The sequence below is a fragment of the Uloborus diversus genome, chromosome 7, assembly GCF_026930045.1.
Source record: "Uloborus diversus isolate 005 chromosome 7, Udiv.v.3.1, whole genome shotgun sequence".
In the NCBI taxonomy this organism is placed as follows: Eukaryota; Metazoa; Arthropoda; class Arachnida; order Araneae; family Uloboridae; genus Uloborus; species Uloborus diversus.
In genome coordinates, this window is record NC_072737.1 from 133,325,062 (window position 1) to 133,348,942 (window position 23,881).

General features: G+C 31.5%; 1 protein-coding gene across 1 annotated transcript in view; it reads right to left on the reverse strand.

Moving 5' to 3' along the window:
• The window catches only part of LOC129226891 (extracellular matrix organizing protein FRAS1-like), a 53,836-nt gene extending 30,985 nt beyond the window's left edge, over positions 1 to 22,851 (reverse strand). The window contains exons 1-12 of the mRNA XM_054861520.1: positions 22,818 to 22,851; positions 20,448 to 20,674; positions 20,301 to 20,372; positions 19,085 to 19,247; positions 16,328 to 16,408; positions 14,296 to 14,465; positions 13,276 to 13,399; positions 10,448 to 10,644; positions 9,316 to 9,454; positions 4,744 to 4,952; positions 3,550 to 3,706; positions 3,261 to 3,461 (exon numbers count right to left, since the gene is read on the reverse strand). Of these exons, the coding sequence (XP_054717495.1) occupies positions 3,261 to 3,461; positions 3,550 to 3,706; positions 4,744 to 4,952; positions 9,316 to 9,454; positions 10,448 to 10,644; positions 13,276 to 13,399; positions 14,296 to 14,465; positions 16,328 to 16,408; positions 19,085 to 19,247; positions 20,301 to 20,372; positions 20,448 to 20,674; positions 22,818 to 22,851 (1,774 nt within the window). The remainder of the gene's footprint in view (positions 1 to 3,260; positions 3,462 to 3,549; positions 3,707 to 4,743; positions 4,953 to 9,315; positions 9,455 to 10,447; positions 10,645 to 13,275; positions 13,400 to 14,295; positions 14,466 to 16,327; positions 16,409 to 19,084; positions 19,248 to 20,300; positions 20,373 to 20,447; positions 20,675 to 22,817) is intronic.
• Positions 22,852 to 23,881: the final 1,030 nt, after the last annotated feature.

A 23,881-nucleotide genomic window follows, 5' to 3' on the forward strand; every position in this document is an offset into this window, starting at 1 on the left:
ATGATCAATGGGAGAAAGAAATAAAATTAAAAAACACGGTATGAACAGTATGTAGTAATAAAAAAATGCTGCACAATAATAACACTGTACAGAAGATACAGTAAAAAGATTTATGAGTTAAAAAGAAAAGACGATGAGGATTTATGCTCCATGATCAGATCGTTGTTTTTATTTAATACATTTTTAAATATGGTTGCTTCGCCTTTTTTTTATAATGTTTCCATTTATGGCAATAGCCCCTCTTCCTGATTTCTTTAATCCACAATGCAAGCTTCCATTTTCATACTATATTTATTTTGCTTAGACATTATTCTGCAAGCAATATTGAACCTAAGTTCTGAACTTTTACAGATATATTTTTATTTTGACTTTTAATTGTACATGATCAAACATGGATTATTGTAAAGCAGAAATAATGAACTTTTATTTGGGCATAAAAAGAAACAATTTAAGGTGAGCCAGTGTTGCCAGATGGTCAAATCCAGATTTCCCCAATGCCCTTCCAATTTTTCTCCAAAAAGCGATGTTTTTTACCAAAACTCCCCAAATTCAAAAATTATTTTTCCACTAATCTTTTCAGAAAATGAATCGACTTCCTCTAATATTTTATCTCTTGAAAAAAAAATTTTTTCCTAAAATAGCCAAATCTTCTTATAAAATTCCCCAATTTTTTTTCTTCTCATTTTCGCTTTTTTTTTTGGTCTTCTTTATCTTTACCTTTCTTTATCTGTATCTTTACTAATAATAAAGCTGAAAGTCTCTCTGTCCGGAGGATGTCTGGATGTCTGGAGGATGTCTGTAGGATGTCTGTAGGATGTCTGTGACGTGCATAGCGCCTAGACCGTTCGGCCGATTTTCATGAAATTTGGCACAAAGTTAGTTTGTAGCATGGGGGTGTGTACCTCGAAGCGATTTTTCGAAAATTCGATTTTGTTCTTTTCTATTAAAATTTTAAGAAAAAAAATATCGTAAGATGGACGAGTAAATTACGAAATTATCATAACGTGGAACCGTAACATGGGCACAAGCCAATTGGCAGGAAACGAAATTGTCATAATGTGGAACCGTAACATGGGTACAAGCCAACTGGTGAGAAAATTCACCATACATTATTTGTAAATATACAGGCGAACCAAAAGACCTTTTGATTTTTCTATTACGGGGAAAGCCGTACGGGTATCACTAGTTAATAATAAAGCTAAAAGTCTCTCTGTGTGTCAGGATCTTTGTGACGCGTATAGCGTCTAAGCCGTTCGGCTGATTTTCATGAAATTTGGCAAAGAATTAGTTTGTAGCATGGGGGTGTGCACCTTTAAGCGATTTTTCGAAAATTCGATTTTGTTTTTTTTTCTATTCCAATTTTAAGAACATTTTCCCGAGCAAAATTATCATAAGATGGACGAGTAAATTACCAAGCTATCATAGCGTGGAACCGTAACACGGGCAAGCCAATTGGCGAGAATTTCATCATGCATTATTTGTAAATATACAGGGGAACCAAAAGACCTTTTATAATTTTCTACTACGGGCAAAGCCATGCGGGCGCCACTAGTCATAAATACAAGCACCTGACCGAAAGATAAGAAATAGCCAAATTTTTTTTTCTACTTGCATTTACTACTCTGCTTCTGTATGCACATTTAAACTATGATTTTTGTATATATTTATCCAAGAACATTGTTCATCACACTTATTTTTATCCGTTTCACGTATCAACTAATTACACATGCAGAACATTAATGCAAATTCCTTAGCATAATACTCCATATAATGCGAAATGCGAATTCCATAAAGTTGAGCAAAGCTAAACCAACGCTGTTTGATACAAACAATGTAACTACTACTTCTTGACGTGAATCTAAATACTGTAACGGATCTGGTGCGACTTCCACTTTCTTGAAAGGACGACACAGTTTGTAAGAAAAATACAGGAAATTTATTTACACTATGTACAGGAAAGATCGTCAACAACTGCTAAATTAATCATCAGCAATTAAGCAAATATCACACAACACCGTAAACTCAACGGTTACACACCTATTTACTTCCAAATACGAAAAATAACACAGCGAAATGCCGCGCAATAAACAGAGCTAATACACTCTCAGTACAAATTCTCAATCGAAACTCACTTTTTATCATGCGGGACGCTTTTATAAACATCGAAAAGTTTCCACAATATTCCAAATGCTTCTCGAAAATTGTAGACCATTATTTTATTTCTTTTCCATTCACAAATTTTATCATTCAGAAATGAGGGGACGTATACTTCAGCCGAATGTACGGGGGTCGTATATTCATTACAAGAAACTATTTACAGGTTACGTTGCTACAATAATTTTAGATGAAAGATATTTTAGTAAACGCCTAATTTAGCTAGATTACGACAAATTAATCATAAAAATAATTACTATTTACAGAATTTGTAACAATACGAAAAAAAAATTCTTTTTTCCTTGAGATTTTTTTTCCCCAGGTTTTCCCCAAGTAAAAAAATTTTCCCCGAAGAATTCCCCTCAAAACCCATTTCCCCAAAACTCCTCCCAGAGAGTACCAGATTTCCCCAAAATGGGGAAATTTCCCCCAATCTGGCAACACTGAGGTGAGCCTCACTAGTTAAGCCTTGTCAAGCTACTGTGGACGTTTTGTAGTTGTTCAATTATATCGAAAATCTTAACCCCCTTTTTTTTTGTTGTCGTAAACTTTATTTTTCTTCCCATCTTCACAAATTTTGTATGAAACAGCGGAATAAGGTGCCATTATATTTCATTAACTGTAATATCTGGAATGAAAAAAAATTTGAAAGAGGCTGAGTGGTTATTTGATGCACTAACAATGCAATGTTTAGACTAGTTTGGTGTAGGAACTTTCGCTGTTAGCGATTCAAAAAAGATGAAAAAGCAGTCATGAAATCCATATTTAGTTGAAATAACAAAGTCAATACTGCCTTCCAAAAATTTTTTTTATTCTTTTGTAGATGAAGAATTTGCGTCACCTCTAAAATTCACTACTTGCAAAAAATTCTCGTTATAGTTAATTCACGTAAGTCAAATCGTGTTTTTGCGTGTTACTTTTATGAATGTTTAACTTCTGTTGCAATGTAATTAATTTTGAATTTTTTATAGAGTAGAGAAGAATGAAAAAGAAAAGATTTCCTGGAATATTTACATTTTTTGAGAGAGGATATTATGTCTTTAGTCAACTTTTTAGAGCATTCGAAGCTTTCATGTCATAAGAAATTAACAGAAAGAAAATCCTACCTGCAGCAAAATGAATAAGTTTACTTTTAGCATAATAATCCAAACCAGAAGTTGCAGATCCATCAATTGTACTGATTCTAACTTTAGATGTTGAGCTTACATCCCCACTTCTGGTAATTACAAGGGCAGCTGAGACTGAAGCATTAGGGAAAATATTTCCTGTTATTTCATATTCTGATTTTTCCAGTTCAATAATGGTAGCTAAATGCAAAGAAGAAACAAATTATTTCTAACAAGTTGAAACCAAGAAAATGAACAATGTAAACATTAAAAAATAACAATAATTCACCATCTTCTGGATCAATTATTTCCAGGGTGACACTTTTTTGAGCTCCAAGGGTATAGCCAGGATTTTTACTTTTCAATGGTAACATCAATTTTAGCTTCAGTGTTTCAGGACCTTCATAAATTTCATCATCATAAATGCTTAAACCACAAATTGCTTCCTTAATAAGATTAAATAACAAAATTACAATCTAACTCAACAAATAAATGGAAAATATCATGACAAAGTTATTAAAAAGCACATAACTTATACTTAAGGATTTTTGAATAAATAATGACTACAATATGTTAAAATCAATCCCTTAAATAAAGTATCTTTAAATTAAATGAGCAATAGTGATTCAAATTATTCAAAATATGCAAACTGATTTCAAAATATTTCTATCTTGGAAACACAAATTAGTCTAAGTAAAATCATAAATGGATCGAATCAGGCACCGAAGACGGTTAATCTAGCCGCTTTGGTGACTAGTTCAAGCATAAAATCTGTAAGTAGAATATCTTGTACAAGATAAGTATGTCTCCAGCATGACTATGCAGAGCTTAAAGAAAAATGCAATGTACGTTTATGTAAACAAAACGTGCATTATTTGACCGATTAAATTTATATTTAACCCTGTTGGTATGTTAAACACAATCTAAATAAAAGTTTCTTTAAATATTAAAAAATGAAAATGCTTAAACCCTATGCGGCGACCAACCTATACCCACGAGCCACATGCTTCAAGCAAAGCTGAACCATAAGGCCTGTTCTTTTGTTCAGCGTTACAAATCAAAAAACCTCGATTAGAAACACTTTGATGGGCTCTAAATTTGTGAAAAGGTCACAAATTTGGAGCCAAATATTCATATAATTTTTGAGAAACAGGTGTAAATGTCACATTAATAAAATAAGCATCAAATATAAAAAACAAAAATTTTTGTTTTGTAGTTCTTTCCCTTTCTTCCTTTCCAATGCTATTAAGATTTAAAAAAAAAAAAATTACATGTATTTTGGCTGACCAGAGAGAATAATTTCAATATGAGGCACGGCTCTCAGGTGAAAAAAAAGGTTGGGCTTTGAGCACTCCTGCTCTATAGCAATAATCTTTTAAGTAATAAAGAATTATTGTTCAAAATGTTGCTTCAAAATTCTAGTCTAAATTGCATGAGACAAAATTATCTGATTTAGATATTTTACTGCTTTAAAAGCACTTACTGCCTCCTTAGAATTTATATGAATCAATGACAGCTTTCTATTTTGATATCTTTCTTCATAATCATCCCTTGCTTTCGCTGTGCCATCCTCAGTAACACAAATTACCGTAGAATTTTGATCAAGATCGCCAGTTTTGAGAATAGGAATTCTGACATAGCCATCAGTTTCTTTCACTACAATATGATCAGCACCAAATTCTAGCACAGGAGCTATAAGATAGAATTTTTTCCTTAAGTTTTGCATGTCCTTAAATAAAAAATAATTAATACCAGGTAAGAAAAAACTTAAACAACATATAAAACTATTTACAGTTTTGAAAGCATAGACTACATAAATAGAATTCGTATTATGCTTGTTATTGTTTAAAACCTTATAAATGGTTTTTATCATAGTAAAAATCACAAAGCAAAAAAAAAAACCCAAAACAATTGATAAATAAAAATTTTGTAGTCCTATTTTAATTTTTATTACTCCTTTAAAATAGATTAGAGATAATCATCATTCATTTCAATTTCATACTATACAACAAATGAGATCACAAGATTATTGTCACATAGTGCGTAAACCTGCCTCAGGCTTTCAAAAATGATATACAGCTAGGTAAGCATTCTGAAATTCAGTTTTAAGTTTTTGCCAAATACATATACGATACCTTTTGAGAATTCATGATTGAATTTTCATCTTTTACTACTTACAATGCCAGGAGAAGTAATTTGTTTTGGGGTATACAAAGGTATGAAAAATTTCAGTTGTGTAATCTTTTAATTCTTATTTTCGTAATATCAACTAATGTAGCATGCATTTCAGAGCTAATCAGAAAGCTAAAATATAAGCCTAAAAGGCTCAGTTTCATTTGTAAAAATAAAATACGTTTAACAAAATTTTATTGAGTATAAAAGGCAACAGTGCAAATAAACAGCTTTCTTTCCACTGAAATTCAAAATTTCAATATTATGTATATCTATATGGATCATTCTTCAAAAAGCGTAACTTTTCTGTCACACGCCTTTTACAGTAAAAACGCAAAGGAACAATGCACTTAACAATTATTATTTTCATCAAAAATATATCTATTTAAACCTGCCAACATTTTTTAATAATATTTTTTATTTTAGTATATTTTTGGTTCACAACATGTATTCTCACTTGCGTGGCATGTCACACACCTTGTGTGACTGTTTATGTTGCTTAATAACTTGTTTAATTAAAAGTACCGTATTTTCGGGAATAAGCGGCGCGGCGCATACAAGAAAAAAAGTAAAAGAATTGCCGATGCGGCGCTTATAACGGGTGCGGCGGATACAGTTTTTTTCAAGTTAAAAAAAATTGAAAATGCTGCTAACATATGGCACCACATCGTTTGCTTTCATTTTGTGAAATCCTTCGCCCTTGAGCGACAAGTAAAGCAAAGAGGGGGGAAGGGAAGGTGAGTCAGCGATTGCACTTGTTTCACTGAGGAGAAAAATGCTGATACACGTGCGGGAGCAAGCCTTATCGCGTCGGAGCGAAGGGACAGGAAATCCTTCGACCTTGGGCGACAAGTAAAGCAAAGAGGGGGAGGGAAGGTGAGTCAGCGATTGCACGTGTTTCACTGAGCAGAGAAACGCTGATCCACGTGGGCGAGCAAGCCTTATCGCGGCGTGGCGAAGGGGTCAGGAAATTCTTCAACCTTGGGCGACAATTAAAGCAAAGAGGGGGGAGGGAAGGTGAGTCAGCGATTGCACGTGTTTCACTGAAGAGAGAAACGCTGATATACGTGGGCAAGCAAGCCTTATCGCGTCGGAGCGAAGGGGTCAGGTAGAGGAGGGAGCAAAAGTACTAGTAAGATAGACAGGTGGATGTCCATTTTGTAAAAGGAATTTACCACCTCCCTCACAAAAATTGGTTGCTTGGTCAAGCAACCTAATGGGAAACTTGTCTCCTAGCTCTAATTTTATTATTCACTCACATCGTCTTGTTGCATCTTTTGCTGTCGTTCGTGCGTTCTTGGCTTATCTTTTTTACGAAATTGTTTCAGAGTTGCTTTTGAAATGGCTCCTAAGCAATTGAAAAGTTATACTGCAGCTTTTAAATTTAAGGTAATAAAGGCAGAAGCAATTGGAAATCGTTTTGCTGCCAGAGAGTTTGGCATTGACGGGAGATGCGTTTGCTGTTGGAAATCGGATAAATTAACCATCCAAAGTGATGGCCAATCGAGGGATGCCGAAGACAAAAAATGCAAAATAGGGATTTTTAAAAATATTTCATTATTGTTAATTAAAAATACTAACGATAAATAAAAATATATTTTTATTTACATTTAATCCAGCTTTCTTTACTACTGATTGTACTTTTAAGTTGTTTAATGCTGCGTGCGCGCTTATGGAAGGTGCGGCGCTTACACCGGGTGCGGCGCATACATTAAAAAACTTTTTTCTTTGAAAATATATTACGATGCGGCGCTTATTCCCGAAAATACGGTATATACTTATTTATTGATCATTCCTTTCACAAGAGTCTCAAATATTAATTGTTTAAGTTTATTTAATTTTTTAATAGTGTGTTTTAGTTCGTTTCAGTAGAACAAGGAGTCATGTTACACAATAAATTCCTCATCCATTAGCTAAACGCAAAATGCCAATCCTCGTTAACACATGGCAGTAATGACATCAAATTTTATTTTCCATGATACAAGGGAGACCTCTTGTTTATTTTCAGCTATTGCTGAAGTTGTGAGATTTTTATCGAAAAACAAGAAGATTGATTTTGCTTTAACCCGTTCGGGACGAACGACGCGTCTTTGCGTCAGCGCTAGGTGGTTCTTCAGAGAGAAAAATGCATCCATGCATTACAGTAAGTAGTACGCAGAGGGCCTAATGACGCTTTTCTGCATTTTAGATTTGGAACAAAATGTTTACTATTAGATGGCGTTACTTATCCATGTTCCATTTAAATGATTGCTCTCCTGCATTAGTATTTCTCTGTCTGACGTCAGAATGGGGTCTGTCAAGTGTCTGTGATTTATTGGATTTCGAGAAAGAAAATATAAACATGTGCTCGCAAGTGAGAAGGGAAACGTATACTAATTTTAAAGTGGCTCTTTCTAGTTTCAGTTCCATTTATAATGGGATTGGAGGGGAGATATTCCAGCAAGGGGTTTTACTTTTATGTTCATTTGGTAGACATGGTGAACACGTTTTATCTTTCCGAGGAGGAAATATCTTAATTTATGACTGATCCATCTATGGATTTTTTGGGTCATATTGAAACAACTATAAATTATTTTTGCTGGAGTTCTTCATACAGTAGTTACTTTCGAAAATGATACGCTGAAAAAGAAGGCAAAGAACTTAGATGGAGAAGCGTAATTTGCTAAAAGAATAAAAGACGTAACACTACGTATGAGTGTAAAATGCTCAATGTGCTTTTATCTGAGCTTTAAAATTTTTCATGCGGCTTTAAAATATTAATTGTTACAATATTCTTCAAGTATTTCATAATATTAAGCGCAAATATTTTCCCTGTTTTGTAGAAAATATATTGTTTAATTTTGGCACTTTTAGTTACTGTAAGAAACAATATATTTTGCATTTTTATTGTTAAATATCAATTATTTTCATCCAATTTTTTGTTATGATTAAAATTTTGATATATTTTATCATATATTAAAAAATGGTTTCATTTCTGCTTAAAGTATACATTTTATCCATTATTATGTATGCGTACTTTCCGAAATTGCGTATTAGGCTTAGCGGGAGAAATTGCCCCGGCCTGTGCGCACAGTCAGCATGTAACAGCTGCCGTCCTGAGGGAGTGCTATCTTCTGCCGACTGCTATCCCGAACGGGTTAAAAACTTACTGTGGTTATTCTGACTTTTCACCTCCGTGAACTTGAATTTCAGGGATGTAAATTAATGTAAAAAAAGGAGTGAACATGTTTTCATATGTTTAACATGTGCAGATAGTAGCAATGAAGAAAAAAAATTTCCTTGAAAAATGTATTTATGAGGCCTATATTAATGGAAAATTCCTCACCTCCGTGACAGACCTTATTAATGTCAATATTTCTGAGGTGAAAATAAATGATGGAGGGGAAATACAACAATAATAGGCATTTTATCAAAATTATAAACTGCCAGTATATCCTGAAAATTACTAAATACTATTTTTTAACATGCATTTGAAACTTCTAATTAAGCAGTACTTTAATTAAGAGAGCTTAATATTAGATTCCCATTAATCAGTAAAATAGCTTATTGTTTGCATAATTAACAAAATTATTACTTTGATATTAAATTGAGACTGGCCTCAATTTTTAAATATTAAAAGTTTTTTTTCCTTTTTTTTTATTTCCGTGGAACAAGGCATTTTTTTTTATTTATTTATTTTTATTTTTTATTTATGCATAAAATAATTGGAACTTAGTTGAGCCATTGTTTATGGTTACTTCTAGTAGGTAACATTTTCATGTAAGAATGAAAAAAAAGAAAATAAAAGGTTTCGAAGTTGAAAAAGATTTGCGTTCAAAAATTACGTTTTCTGGAGATGAATATATATGTATATATATATATATTATAACTAGTTATTACTTACCATGTTTTTCTTTATTAACATGAATTGTGAGATTATTTTTAGGGCCTAGCAGGCAGTCAATTGGATTTTCAAGAAAAATTGAGAAGCTTTCAGAAATGTCAGAATTGTTGAGGTGACTTGAAAATTCAACAGGACATTTCTATTAAGAAGAAAAAAAAGTTTGAAAATTATAAATAGAAAATAAAATAATACACTAAAAATTAGATCTTAGTAAATATCAGGCTTACAAAGCCTATGCTACACAACTACTAATGCTATTACAGTAAAATCTTGTTGTAGTTGTTTATTACAATGGAAATTTTGTTGTAATAGAATTCAGGCAATGGAATGGCAATTAAAATGGGACCAGGCCTGGCTCTTGGAATAGGCAACCTCGGCGGCTGCCTAGGGCGACAGATTTAGGGGCGGCAAATTTTGAAGCTTTTTTTTTTTAAGTATGAATAAAGGAGGGTGGCTCAAAGCGGGTAGGTTCTTGGAGAACGCTCAAAAATTGTAGTTTTTAAATTTTTATTCATCGCAACAATTTTGGTTTTATTTCCTAGCAGCAGGGGCGTACTTAGAGTTTAGCGACCCTGTGCGAAATTTGTTTTAATAGTCGATAAATATTCATTTTCGTTATTTATTTATTCTCTCCCAAAACATAACCCACTGTAGTGTGTCACCTAGCTGTATAAGTTAGTTTGGGACTTTTATGTGAAAAAAATATAACACAAAATATGATTGCAAAGAAAATTTTTGGAATCCGAAAGAGATGTAATTAATGAAATAAAGACTAGTATCCAAATTGCGTTGTTAATTTACTTGAATTTTTTTATTGTTATAATTTTTTAAACAGCAGTGATTCCCAAAGTACATGCAGCTCCAACGAATATCTAAATGAAAAATTTAGTGGTGGTAAGTTTGATAGTTTAGTCTGAACACCCAAAACAATAACTATTTTTTATTAGTAATACTTTGAAAAAGTGATAAGGATTTAGTTTTAGTAATATTATTGAGGTATGGTTTCTTGCAATTTCTTTCTTTCTTTCTTTTTTTTTTTTTTTTTTGCTTTTTTTACATTGTTATTATTTCTTATTAATAATTACACTTTGCACCAAATAGAAAAAAATGCTAAAACCCATCTAAAACTTACAGATAATGTTTGAAATGGTTCAAATTTTATTTCATGATACAAAATTATCTCTTCTTCTTTCCTTATAGATAACTTAATGCCACATCTAACTGAAGACGGCTGAGACAAATCTATTCCTTCACGTATTAAGGAAATAGAGAAATTTTTCATCTCTCGAGAAATATTATATTCCTTCATTTCTATATTCACATAGCTAGCTGAAAAACAAAAGAGAAAATTGCCCAAATTACAATTTTTTCTATAATAAACAAATTATTAATATCATATGCACGCAGCAAGATTTAAATTATTTTTAAAGTATAAATTATGCACATTCCAAAAGATGTATTGGAAAAGCATTTTAATGTTTAACTTCAAAATATTTTCCAACAAAACTGAGGTTGGTCCAGGTAATTTGGAGAAAGCATAGTCAGCTTCATGTCTTTAATTATAGATTTTTGATGGAATGAATGTTCCCAAAAACATTTCAGCTTAAAAGTACAAATCTTCAATTCTGATCACACACACACAAAAAAAAAAAAAAAAAAAAAAAAACACTGGTTTGATTCTGGGTAATGAACATTATGACAAAAAATATTTAGTTTGAAATGTGAATATTTTCTGCTTTGGTAAGAAAAAAATGATTAATCAATAAATATACACAACTGCAGAGAGTAAGTTTCACACTTAAAAGTACATTTGTTAAGCATGGTCTGATGAAGATTTTCTAATAAGTCAGTTAACGTGTCACGGTTTGCAACATTTTTCATTTCTTTGACATACAACTAAAATTTGGAAACGAAAAAAAAATGCAGCAAGTCATAAATTTGGAGAAAATGGTGCAAAACAGAAACAGAAAACTTTGCAAGCTAATAAATAGCAGGAGTTAATTTATGAGGTCTAACATTATTGTGCTACAAAAGTCAGTATCTTGAATCTGTCTGTCTACTATATTTTTCTCATTCAAAAATTATTTTAAATTATAGAAGTTTCATTGAATACTTGATTTTCAGAAACACTGGTGGCTGATGCACCAAAAAAGTGGGGGGTCAAAAAAAGTGTGTGGGGTTAGGGGGCGTGGCCCCTAAAGCTGTCCCCCCCCCCCTTTTGATCTTTTTTCTTTTTTTTTGTAAAATTGAACTATATTTAAGGCTTTTATCATTACTGATGCTAAGATCTCCAAAAAATTTGGAATATGGTCTCAAAAATCGAGACAAATAGGCACCATAGACTCCCCCCTTCCTATTCAAAGTTCTATTTTTACGAAATAAGATGAGAAAAGTTCATTTATTTGTAGTTTTTAATTTTTATTTTCATGAAATAAATAAATCTACTATATAAAAAAACGTTTTTCAATTGACCACTAATTTTCAACTCTGAAAAGTGAAGGGGCAAGACCCCTTTATTTTTGAAAATGAGGGGGTGGTTGCTTCCCCCCCCCCCCCCACACAAGCCGCCTATGCTCAGAAACAAATTTGTAACAGACTTTTTGCACTCTTTCATTTGTTCTTTATACTCAAACAATAAGATAGCTTGAACCTTTCATCATTCTAATGCTCTCGCTTAAATATGTACATACAAAAGTGTGTGTGAAGCAAAGGAAACTCAAGAAAGTGGAAAGAGTAGCCTCAGATATTACTTTTGATTCATTTGGGACCAGTTAGTTAATGAAAACAGAAAATAATGTTGGAAAGATCTAAACTGGTTCATTATTGCATACATTTTAATTTAAATATTTAATATTACTACATTTAAACATTAAACTGCATAATGTTAACACAGTGCACACACAAAATGAGGATTCTGATAAAAGAATATGAATAACTTTCTAAAGTTGATAAGGAGCGACTTCAGTGCATAAAGACATGCGTGAGATAGCATTTTCAGCACAGAAATTTGAGTTAACCTTATGTTCCTTCACTAAAATGATAAATGTTGTTTGTGGCGCATTTAAAACTAGGCTGCTGAGGCACATTTCATGAAATGCTGAAATCCATAGAAAAAAACATTAACAATGGATTCCAAAACAGCACTAAGTTTCATGGTTTGCAGGAGCAAGAGGTATGTATTGAGAAAAAAAAGGAAGACATTTTTGCTGTGTTCAGTTTTTTGGATTTAAATACAGTGAAGCACCATTTATACGTTTTTGAAGTTACTGCATGAAAACAGCGTACAAACATATAATAGGTATAGGTTAATGTGTATTAGACTTTGCAGGGACCAATTTTAAAAATGTATAATTGATAAAAATGTATAAAAGAAAAACGTTTAAACAGTGCTCTTCACTGTATATCAATGCATTAAATGAATGAACTGAAAAGTTTCAAACAAACAATGACATCATATGTTGAATTACATGTGCAGTGAAATGTGATATTTTCAGTGAACAGTAACAGGGATTTTTACATTTAAAAATTAATTCATTATTCTTTATTTTATTTAAGTACACTGCTAAATCAAATTTTAATGAAAGATCCTTGAAATATAATGGATTGATATATTGATTTTTCTTTTTAGTTCCTCTACATTAACCTAAATTAAGTTCAATTGTAGGTGCATACTATTGAAGAATGATAAAATTTGCATACTGTAAGGAGAAGGAGAAGTAAGAAATTTGAGGTCAACAAATGATTACTTAAAATTATGAAATACAATTACAAAAGGAAAGGACAATTAACACATAACAAAAAACTTTGCACTTTGATTAAAATGCATATAAAAAGAAAAAGAAATGAACCATATCAAATTCAAAAAGCATATAAATTCAGAAAGCATATCACTTAAATTAAAAATTAAAAAAAGGAGAAACAACAACAGCTTTTGTAGAGTCAATTTTCAATATCTTTTACCGTCATTAAATCCCCATATGATCACTGTTGCTTTTGTAGGATTTTGAAGTCTACCAATTGGATGAGGGTTTGACAGTATCAACTGGAATTCTTCATCTCCTTCATAAATGCTATCATCAACAATCTATTCAAAAAATTGAATTGTGAATTCAACGAAAGGATGACAAAAAGGTTAAAATGCAAAATTTTAGAAAGTACAGTTGGCTTTCTGTTTAAGGATGCTCTATTTAACGACTTTCTCTATTTAACGACGGCTTTTCACGGTCCCAGAAGGTCCGCTTTAGTTTTGAAAGCATTCTATTTAAAGAAGATTTTTGGTGATCCCTTGAAAGTTGTTAAACAGAGAGCCAACTGTATGTAAAAACAGATTCTGAATTTTGAATGCTAAAGGATGACCCCCCTCCCCTCCTCCAAAAAATTAACAAATAAATAAAATATTACAAAAAAAGGTCATCAGTGCCAGATTTTATCTTGGGATTTAAAGTTTTTTTTTTTTTGACAGTCCAAAAATTTTGAACAGAGCCTACGTGAAAATTTGAATGTTTTATAAAACCTGATTTAACAGGCTGACTAGTTTTGAACAAACTACGTGAGAAAAAAAATTGACACGGAACATGCGCATAAAATGATTTTTAAATTTGATTGTTACCATTTTGTTCTTTCAATAACTCACAAATATTTAGTTTTAGCATCAACTAGCAAAACTCATCTTTTTCATTTAAAAAAAGTTTAAAATTTTTGCACCAAATGTTAGAAAAAACTGTGGAGATCATAAATTTATGCTTAGTTTTTTCTGCTATAAAAAAGGTTGAAGGAATCATCAGTTGAAAAACATTAAAAGTTTTAAAAAAAAAACTTTTGTGAACATTCATATTAGAGTTTGATAAGTTAATAAAATTATCAAATAGTTTAAGCAATATTTTCACACAAGGTGGAAAACTTCAAAAGTACAGCATAGGGGATTTTCAAGAAGAAAAAGATGACAGCTTGATATGCTTATGATTGAACAATGGAAATCACCTTCACTTTGCAAGATACTTCAGTTTCACCAGGATGAAAAGTGATAAAGGATTCGTAAGAAATTGCACGGCTTATATAATCAGTCCCAGATGTTAACCTTAAATCACTACTACCACGAGCCGAAATATCAGAAGTGCTGCACATTGCGCTTAATTCTTTAGTAGTATCACCTATGGAAGAAATAAAAACATTACACTTAAAGGATAAAAACTTTAGAACACTTTATAGATATTTTATGCACATACAAGTGATCAAAGTATTAATAAAATAGCAATTTTGACACACACACACACTTATACAAATACAGTCGGACCTCCATATATCGAGTAGCAAATTGTCGGGAAAAAATTCGATAATAGAAACAACCTTTGTTTATCATAAAAATCTCCTAAAACAATAAAATTAAAGCTGATTTTCGCAAATTGTAATACAGTTTCTTGTTTTTGAGTGAGTTTTCTGCAAATTTCAGTACTTTGATTACGGTTTTGCTATTTCTCATAATAGCAGGAACTCTGCTAGGGGAAATACTAAATTTACCAGAAATGACATTTTTGCGCCTTCATACATCTTCATTCTTCGGCAATTCAACTTGATCCGCAACATTAAGGGATTTTTGTTTCGACAATGTAATCGAGAGAAAAGTAAAAAATCAATCTACTTATCTTCTGGAATGATATTTCACTAAAGCTAAAAAGACTAAGAATGATAATCAACAGACAATAGGATAACTTGAAAGGGATTTTACTGTATTATTGGTTATAAATAAGATTTCTAATAAACTTGAGGGAATTTAAGAATGAAACAGCGACCTATCTACACACCCCTCAAGCCCAGAATCCTAGTGACCTTTAGTAAACATAATTTTCTCCCATAACCTCCATTTTTCATGAGACAGTCTAAAGTAGAAAAAAAAATTCTTCAAATGTCTTGATTTTTTTTTTTTCAATATAAAGAGATCTTTTCGACATATAGAAACAATTTTTCTATATAATGGACATGGAAATTTGCTGGGACTTTGATATATAGAAAATTTTGATATGTGGAAGTTCGATATATGCAGGTTCAACTGTATATTAAACACACAAATAAAAGGCAATACAAACTAAAAGTTTGACAAAAAGTTTTTTAGAATGTATAAGATTTTTTGAATGTATTAGATACCAATTGAAAATACATTTTAAGAGCTAGATTAGACATTAATAAATGGCAGAGAAAACAATTTAGCCCAGTTCATACTTTTAGTACAAACTTTTTGCTTCCTTTTATTAAAAGTATTGAAAGCTCCTGTCACATTTTATTCAATTAACAACTGTTTCGTTTCTAAATTTTATTTAAAATTCAGGGAGTTCAGAATGCATTAATGGTTTCATGCTCATGTAATAAAATATTAGTCGCAAAGAATTTTTTGGATAATCCAAATTTTCAGTAATCCTAGGTAGCGTGAGCCCCAATTACCTCGGATTTTCAAGACCTCTACTGTATTATATAAATCTAAATATATAGTATATCTAACACACAAATAAAAGACAGTACCAACAAAGAGTTTGACAGAAAGTTTTTTGAATGTTGTAAAAGAATCTATTTAATATCAACTGAAAATAAATTTTGTTTGCTTGATTAGACATTAATAAATGGCAGAAAAAAATAGTACAGTTCATACTTCTCATACAAACTTTTTTCTTCCATTTATTGAAAGTTTTGAACATTCATTTCACATTTTATCCAACTATCAATAGTCTAGTTTCTAAATTTCATTTATACTTCAATGATCATAAAATACACCAATGGTCTCATAACATCACCAAAATCATTGCTGTTGGCATTGTTTGGACTAGTTGCTGCTGGAAGAAAATATTTAATTTTTGCTACAAAATGAAGTCAAGAAGTTTCACATTTGCAAGTGACAATAAAGCTGATGTTACAGACAAAAGTATGCAAGGTTCAATTACTTTAAAGGTGCAGAGAAAAAATAACTTCAAGATTAAACTCAAAGTGTTATACTAAAATAGTGATATTCTAAATTTTGACATACCTTTACGTGTGACAGTAAAATCATAGTAAGAGTTACTTTCATTGACATAGAATAAAGATTCTTTGAAACTTAAAAAGGGTTCTGAAAAAGATAAAGTAATAGATTACATTTCATTTTAAAGAAAATGAATCAATAGAATGGAATAAATACTGCAGAAATACAAAGTAAAAAGTTAATAAGTGATTTCTTCTTGAAAAAGAATTATGATTTTGGTTTCTCATATAGAATGAAGATTTGTGAACAAAGAATGTTATAGCTGAATTGCAAGGATGGATATGAGGGGCAATGGGGCGATCGCCGCTTCCTTGAGGGACTTTCCACTGGTATATTTTGGTATTGAAGTTCTAAAAATGCAATTTTAGATGATCTTTGATAATGTTAAAATTATGGGAAGAGAGGTTTGGGACACTCCCCTGGAAATGTTTTAGAAATGAAGCACAAAACATTTGTAAACCAGGATTTGTAGTAAAGAGCATGCAAAAAATTCAATTGCCCCCTCCCTTGGAAAGTTTCTGGATTCACCCTTGCTGAAATGTGATGAAAGATTTCAAGGGGTATATTTCAATAAAAACAAGAAGATCCGTCTAAAACTAAACTAGCTTACTTTCACGTATACCCATACTACTTTCTTTAATATTCTCAAAAACAGCTAAAATCGCAAATTGTTTCAAACATAATTTTTTAATATTTTAAGCTGATTTCTAGAAATAAAATATGCCTTACACAACTAAAAAATTAGATGCGTAAAAAAAAATAAATAACTAAACGAACAAATAAAGTAGCAGCATCTTTTAAACAAAGCAGCTAATACACTTTTTTCCATTAAAAAAAAATTCTTTAACCGCTTTCAAAACAAAAAAAAATTATTAAAATTAATAAACTCATTAAAATAAAACATCACATCAAAAAAAAAAAAAATTTTTTCCCCGTTGCCAAAAATATTTTTTAAATGAATTAATGCACTTACCAAAATGAACAAAAATAATAAAATGTCAACTTAAAGAAATAATTTTCTCTGTCAAAAACGAAAAATCATCTGCACATATCTTTATGTAGAAACATAAATGACTTTGAGTTTATCCACCGAAAACTGAATGTCTAAATTAAAACTTGAGGGTAAAAATAAAAACAAGTCATATTAACAATAATTATTTCACAGTTAAAAACATGGCTGCAGAGTCGGATGTAATCTCATTTTGGAATAAAGGAGTCGAAGTCGAGTATCCAAGAATCAAGAGTCAATCATTTTTCCTCCTTGTATAAATTTTTGCCAAAGCTACGAAGTCAAAGTCCAAATCAGGGAGTTGGAGTTTGACTAATTGTTAGGCACAGGAGTCGGAGTCAGCTGCTTGGAGTCCCAGTCTAGAGTTTGTTGTCAAGAGCTATTTCTAACAAAATTTGTTTGAAATAAATCTGCCTTCAAGTACGGAATCTACATGGATTTTCAGTTTCCCCGTAGGCGCTAATGTTAAGGGATTTGTACTGTTCAAAATTGAAGGGAAAATTGTTCGGATCAAAAAGATATTTTATGTACAAGTTTTTCATCAAAAGCTTTTTCCTACAAAGTTTGTTTGAAGCAAATTCGCCTCACAGTTCGGAATTGCATTGAACTTCCCTGTAGGCGCTAATGTAAAATTTTTTTGAACTGTTCAAAATTGAACAAAAAATAGTTCAAACCAAAAAGTAAAATATAGGAATGAGGTGTTCTCACCAAGATCTTTTGAACAAAAAAATTGGACTATTCATTCAAAAGTTATTAGGGAGGACAGACAGACCGACAGACATTTTCCCCCATCTCAATACCCTACTTTCCAATTTTTAATTTTTCGATATTTATTTAATTATTTTATTTATTTTTGACTATTTTTTGTTTTTTGCAATATTTTTAAGATGCACTAAGCCTTCTTTCATGCTTTTTTCTTCTTTTTCTGACTTTCACTGGGAAAGTAGGCTAAAATGGGAGAAATACATGGATAAGAAAATGATTTTTCATATTGCACCTGTTAGTTTCTTTTTTCTTTTTTTATTTTTTTTTGGATAACACTCGTAAAAAAAAAACCACTTTTTCTTCTGTGAAAAAACTCTAAATGGTTATCATAAAGGGATACAAAAGCCTTTCTCTCCCATATTTCGAAAAAATAAGAGAAATATTTACTTTATTGTCATTACTTAGGGAAGTTTTATTTATTTTTAAAATTTCAAAATACTTATTTTTAATCCTTTTCCTTGTCTCACCTAAGGACAGAAGTTGATATGAAACAGCACCAATAAAGCAAAGAAATGGAAACTTATTGGGTACACATGCTTTTTTGATGCACAAAACCCCTTTTTGCATCAAGGCACAAGACAAAAGCATATGAATGGAGGAACATCTGACTCAAATCTAACCAAGTATAAACTACACATTTTTAAGTTTTCTATAGTAAAACGCATAAAGTAAATAACAGGTTACTAAGTGGATTCCTTATAATAATTAAAATAGCACTATCAATCAAACTCACTTGCATTAAAATACATATTTTTTTTTTCATTTATTTCTCATTCTGATTAACTCAGCTAACTAATTTTATCAGTAACTATCTAACAAACTCATGTCAGACAAAAACTTGCTCCAACATTCTTTTTGTTTGATTTCAGCAAAATTAGTTCATTAATTTCATTGCATGTTAAATTTTAATTAAAAAGTAAATACAGAATATTTTTCCTAAAACGTGATTTTTTTAATCATTTCAAAACACAAAATGCAAAATTACTCACCGTCTTCATTATCATAAATGTCTATAACTGCAACACTTGGATTACCATAAAATGCCATAGTAGAAATTAAGGAAATACTATACTGTTTTTTGCCTTCAAATTCAGAATTATCAAGCAGTTCAAAAACACAATCTTTTTCTTTTACCCCATTTTCAAAGTGAATCTGTTAATAAAACATACAAAACATACAACAACAAAAAAAAGCATCAAGTATTAAGCTTAGAAATGCTGTTAAATATTGGTCTTTTCATAGACACAATAAATTTTTTTCAGAAGCGTTTGTTAGAATTTCCCTAAACATCAAGTGTAGCTTGAAAAAGTAACTGTACAACAAATTCTTTCAAACAACGTTTTTTATAAATTGATACATAAAAATTCTACAAGCATTTATTTTTATTAATGTTAAAACTCACAAAACAAGAAAAGGCTTTAAATTTTGTAACTTTTAAAAAAATCTGTTAACGATTGAAATAAAGAAAACTAGAAAAATTCACGAAGTTATAACATCTGCTCTGAACTTTGTCTTTGTGTCTGTGTGTACTTTTTGGTTGTGTATATCAAGTGAAAGAAAATCCAATTAATATTTTCCCCCCTTTACTTTATTGTTTTAAAAGTAAATGTTTGTCAAATGACATCCGAAAATAAGTGAAAAAATTCATGCATTCACAGATGCCAAAAGTTTCAATGCTCCGAACTAAGTACCAACTTATAATAATGGAAGAAACGTCCTCTTTGTTTCCACAAATTTCAGCAATTGTAACTGCCTATAAGCATAAGCACATTAATTTCGGCCATCATCTCTGCTATACTTAAACTTAAAATCACAAGTTTTGCAATCTGATTTGGCAGCATCATATCATTACTATAGTTACATATTACCGTAATTTATGTTAAGATACTTTTGTGTTTTGGTGCATGGCTGCAACAAAGGAGTGTACGACATCCAGAGCAGCCATGATTGAAGTAATGTATTTCTTTTAAACAAAAAACACATCTTTTATTTCTATTAAATCATAACAATACTCAAGCAAGTTATTTTTTTGCTTCAAGCTACATTTTGAAAAAAATAAAATTACTAGTACCTAAAAGTTAAAAAAAAAAAAAATTCTTAAGCATTTACTTATTCCTATCTTTAAATTAAATGATAGCTTTAAAAAGGGAGCGGGGGGGCGTTCTTATCAAATGAAAATACAATTCATTGAAAACAAAATCTTACTTCATTAGTAATAGGAACAATAGCATATTTCTTCGATAAATTCACCTCCAATTGACATTGCACAGTGAAATTCTACAAAAAATAAATAAATAATTAAATATTTCTATGGAATAGAAAGAAATTTTTGAAAGAAAGCAAACAATTTACCACATATAAGTTTCCATATCTTTTAACAGGAATTTCTAGAAGTCCATCTACTTCAGAACAATTAATATGGAATGAGCTGAACTTGATGCGAATCCAAGTAATTGAAAAAATGTTATTGACCACTCTAATTGGTTTTGAATCTTCAAATGAAAATATAAATTTATCTTCTGTAACCTTCACATTATCATCAAGGAAAACATACTGCAACAGATTTTTCTCGATATCATCTATAAAATCAAGAATGATAATTATTTGAATATGTCTTACAATGATGTACGATATGAAAAAATTGTGTGGTTACATCTGCATTGAGCTACCAGTCGACTGCGGTTAACCTGTGACTAACCAGGCGGGTTCTAATAGAGCTAATAGTTAGCTGGTTGTTTCTGAAGTCATTCTAATAGCTTCACCTTCTCACATTTTACTCCAGAGTCGCCTGTACCTACCGCTATTTATGGCTTAACCAGTTGGACGGGATCCTGAAGACAGCACTGGACCAGAAACTGAACAATCCTTGGTCCAGCACCCCCAGAGGTACTGTTTCACCTGGAGAACTTAGTGACCATAAGCATATTTAACGTCCCCCAATCACCATTAATGAAGATGGTGGATCTTTGACCAGCAAGGATCGAACCTGGGACCATCCGGTCAGGAGTCCGACACCTTACCAATCAGGCTACAGTGACCCTAATAGCTGCAATTTAAGCTAGTTGATTAGTTGATTGAACCCCGTGACATTTTTGACCAATAATAAGCATTTTTTATCTGCACATTATTCGTTTGTGCAAGTAACCATGTTATTAACCAAAAGCGTACAATGGAGCATCGGTTGGTGAACAATAACCAACCGATTAATAACACTGTGCTGAAAAAAAAAAAAAAACCTTCAAAATGCTTCTGACATTTCGTCAGCTGATTCTTATATAAAATGACCCCCTGAATCCGAATATGACCTCCGTTTTCCCTCTATATGTACCTTTTTTTTTTGGAAGTTTATATTAACTGCTAACATAGTTTTGGTGGGCAAGAGAGGTTCAAAGTTTAAGATCATGGACATTGATAGCAAAAGGGGGGGACTTGGGGGTATCCCACTCCCCACCCCAAATATTAGAAAAACCACAAAAAACAATTTTTTTATTCTGTTTTTTTAAAAAAGATGTAAAAAAAACTTTTGGTGCAGAACGAGAGTATAAGACTTGCTTCTAAATGACTCCCATGTCCAAAAACATTTTTGCAATGTAAAAAATTTTTTAAAAAAACTATCATGTGAATGTCGCACATTGCATACAAGTTGAATTGCAGGTCTTCATTCAAAAAGACATTCTTCTGCCTGATTCTTATGTAAAATGGCCCCTTGTTTCCAAATACGACCACCTTTCCCCTCAGCATGCCCTCTTTTTAGAACCTCCCCCTCTCCTCTTCTGTTTTCAGAGCCTTTTTTTTTAATTTGGAGGAGGAAAAGAGCATTACAATATAACTGTAAACATTATTCTAAATGAGTAGAGATGTGCAAAGCTCAAAATCTTGTGAATATGTAGCAAAAAATAAAACTTGGGGGGCATCCCCCTCCCCAAAACACACTTTACAGCAAAAAAAAAATCACTCAAATGCTTCCGAGGCTATTCCGGCTGATTCTTCTGCAAATTGATCCTCTGAATCTGAATATGATCTCTTTTTCCCCCTACATGTCTCGATTTTTGTAACCCCCCCTCCCTTTTTTTAAATTTTCTTTAATTTTAGATCTATTACTTTCTTTTGGGGGGGGAGGAGCATTATAATAACCGCTAACATTGTTTTGGAGGATTCAAAGAAAGGCTCAAAGTTCAAAATCATGAACACTGATAACAAAAAGGGAGACTTGGGGGAGGGAGTATCCACCCCCTAAATATTTCAAAAATCAGCAAAACCAATTTTTTTTTAAATTCAACTTTTTTTTTTCAAAAAGATATTTTTTAACATTCCTTTCTGACAGTACAGGATTCGTTTCTAGGTTTTCCCATCCAAATTTAAAAAAAAAATGGTTTTGAATCAGAGGAGGGGTGGGAAGTTCTAACAAGGGGGGGGGGCGTGATGGGGGGAAGGTGGTCATATTTGGGAACAAGGGATCATTTTACATAAGAATCAGCCAGAAGAATGTCTTTTTGAATGAAGACCTGCTATTCAACTCGTATGCAACGTGCAACATTCACAAAATAGTTTTTTTAATTTTTTTTTTACACCTCAAACATTTTTTTCGACATGGGAGCAATAGAAGCGAGTCTTATACTCTCCTTCTACACCGAAATTTTTTATGAAAACATCTTTTTTAAAAAATCAGAATAAAAAGATCGTTTTTTGTGATTTTTCTTCTAATATTTTCGGAGGGTATACCACCCAAGTTCCCACTTTCACTCTCAGTGTCCATGATATTTAACTTTGAACCTCTCTTGCCCGTGAAAACTATGTTAGTAGTTAATATAAAGCTCCTTTAACTCCCAAAAGGAAATAATAATAATAATTGCTCTAAAACTAAGGAAATTGAAAAAATCTTGTTGGGTCTTTAAAAAAAATTGGTATGTATAGGGGGAAACGGAGGTCATATTCGGATTCAGGGGGTCATTTTACATAAAAAACCAGCCGACAATGTGTCAGAAGCATTTTTAAGGTGTTTTTTTTTTTTTTTTGCTGCACAGTGTCACCATAGATGTCATTAGCTGTCATGTGATCAACCAATTGCAGTTAACCAGTAGCCCTATGCGAACGTAACTAGTGTGTTCGGATCAATATTTTTAAAATGCATAAAAACATTTCATACAATCTGGAGACTATTTTAAAAATCAGTTTTACATTTCTATAAATGAATGAAACTTGAATTTGGTTGAAAAGCCTTTTAACTCCATATTAGAAGTTGAGTACTGGAAAAAAAAAAAAAAAACTCATGCATGAAACCTTAAGACACAATAGTTATATGTGTTATAATACTTACACATATCATAACATTTTTTCACATTCGTTTAAGTGAGATACATTTAACACAAAAAATAATTACTTTGGGTGAAATTTGAAACTTTTCCGCCAGGTTTGGTTGATAATTCTAAGAAACCATGCTGAGGTTGAACAGTTATTGTATACACAATCTTCTCATTCTCAGTATCTGTATCTTGTACCCAAAGAATATCCTTACTAATTGCAGCAACATTCTGATTAAAATATTTTGGAAAAATAAATGAAATTTATTGCATTCAAATTCTAAAAATAATGTTTTAGCATGCAAAAAGTAAGTTTTCCCTCTCACCTTCTTTTGATTTTTATTTGTTATTTGAAGCCCTTTGTTATTTACGAGTATTGGAACAGCATCATCGACAGGTATTATTTTAATCGGAAATGCCTGTTTAAAAGTCAAATAAAATGAATCAAAATAAAGCTGAAGAGGAAAAAAAAAACAAAGTTCTTTA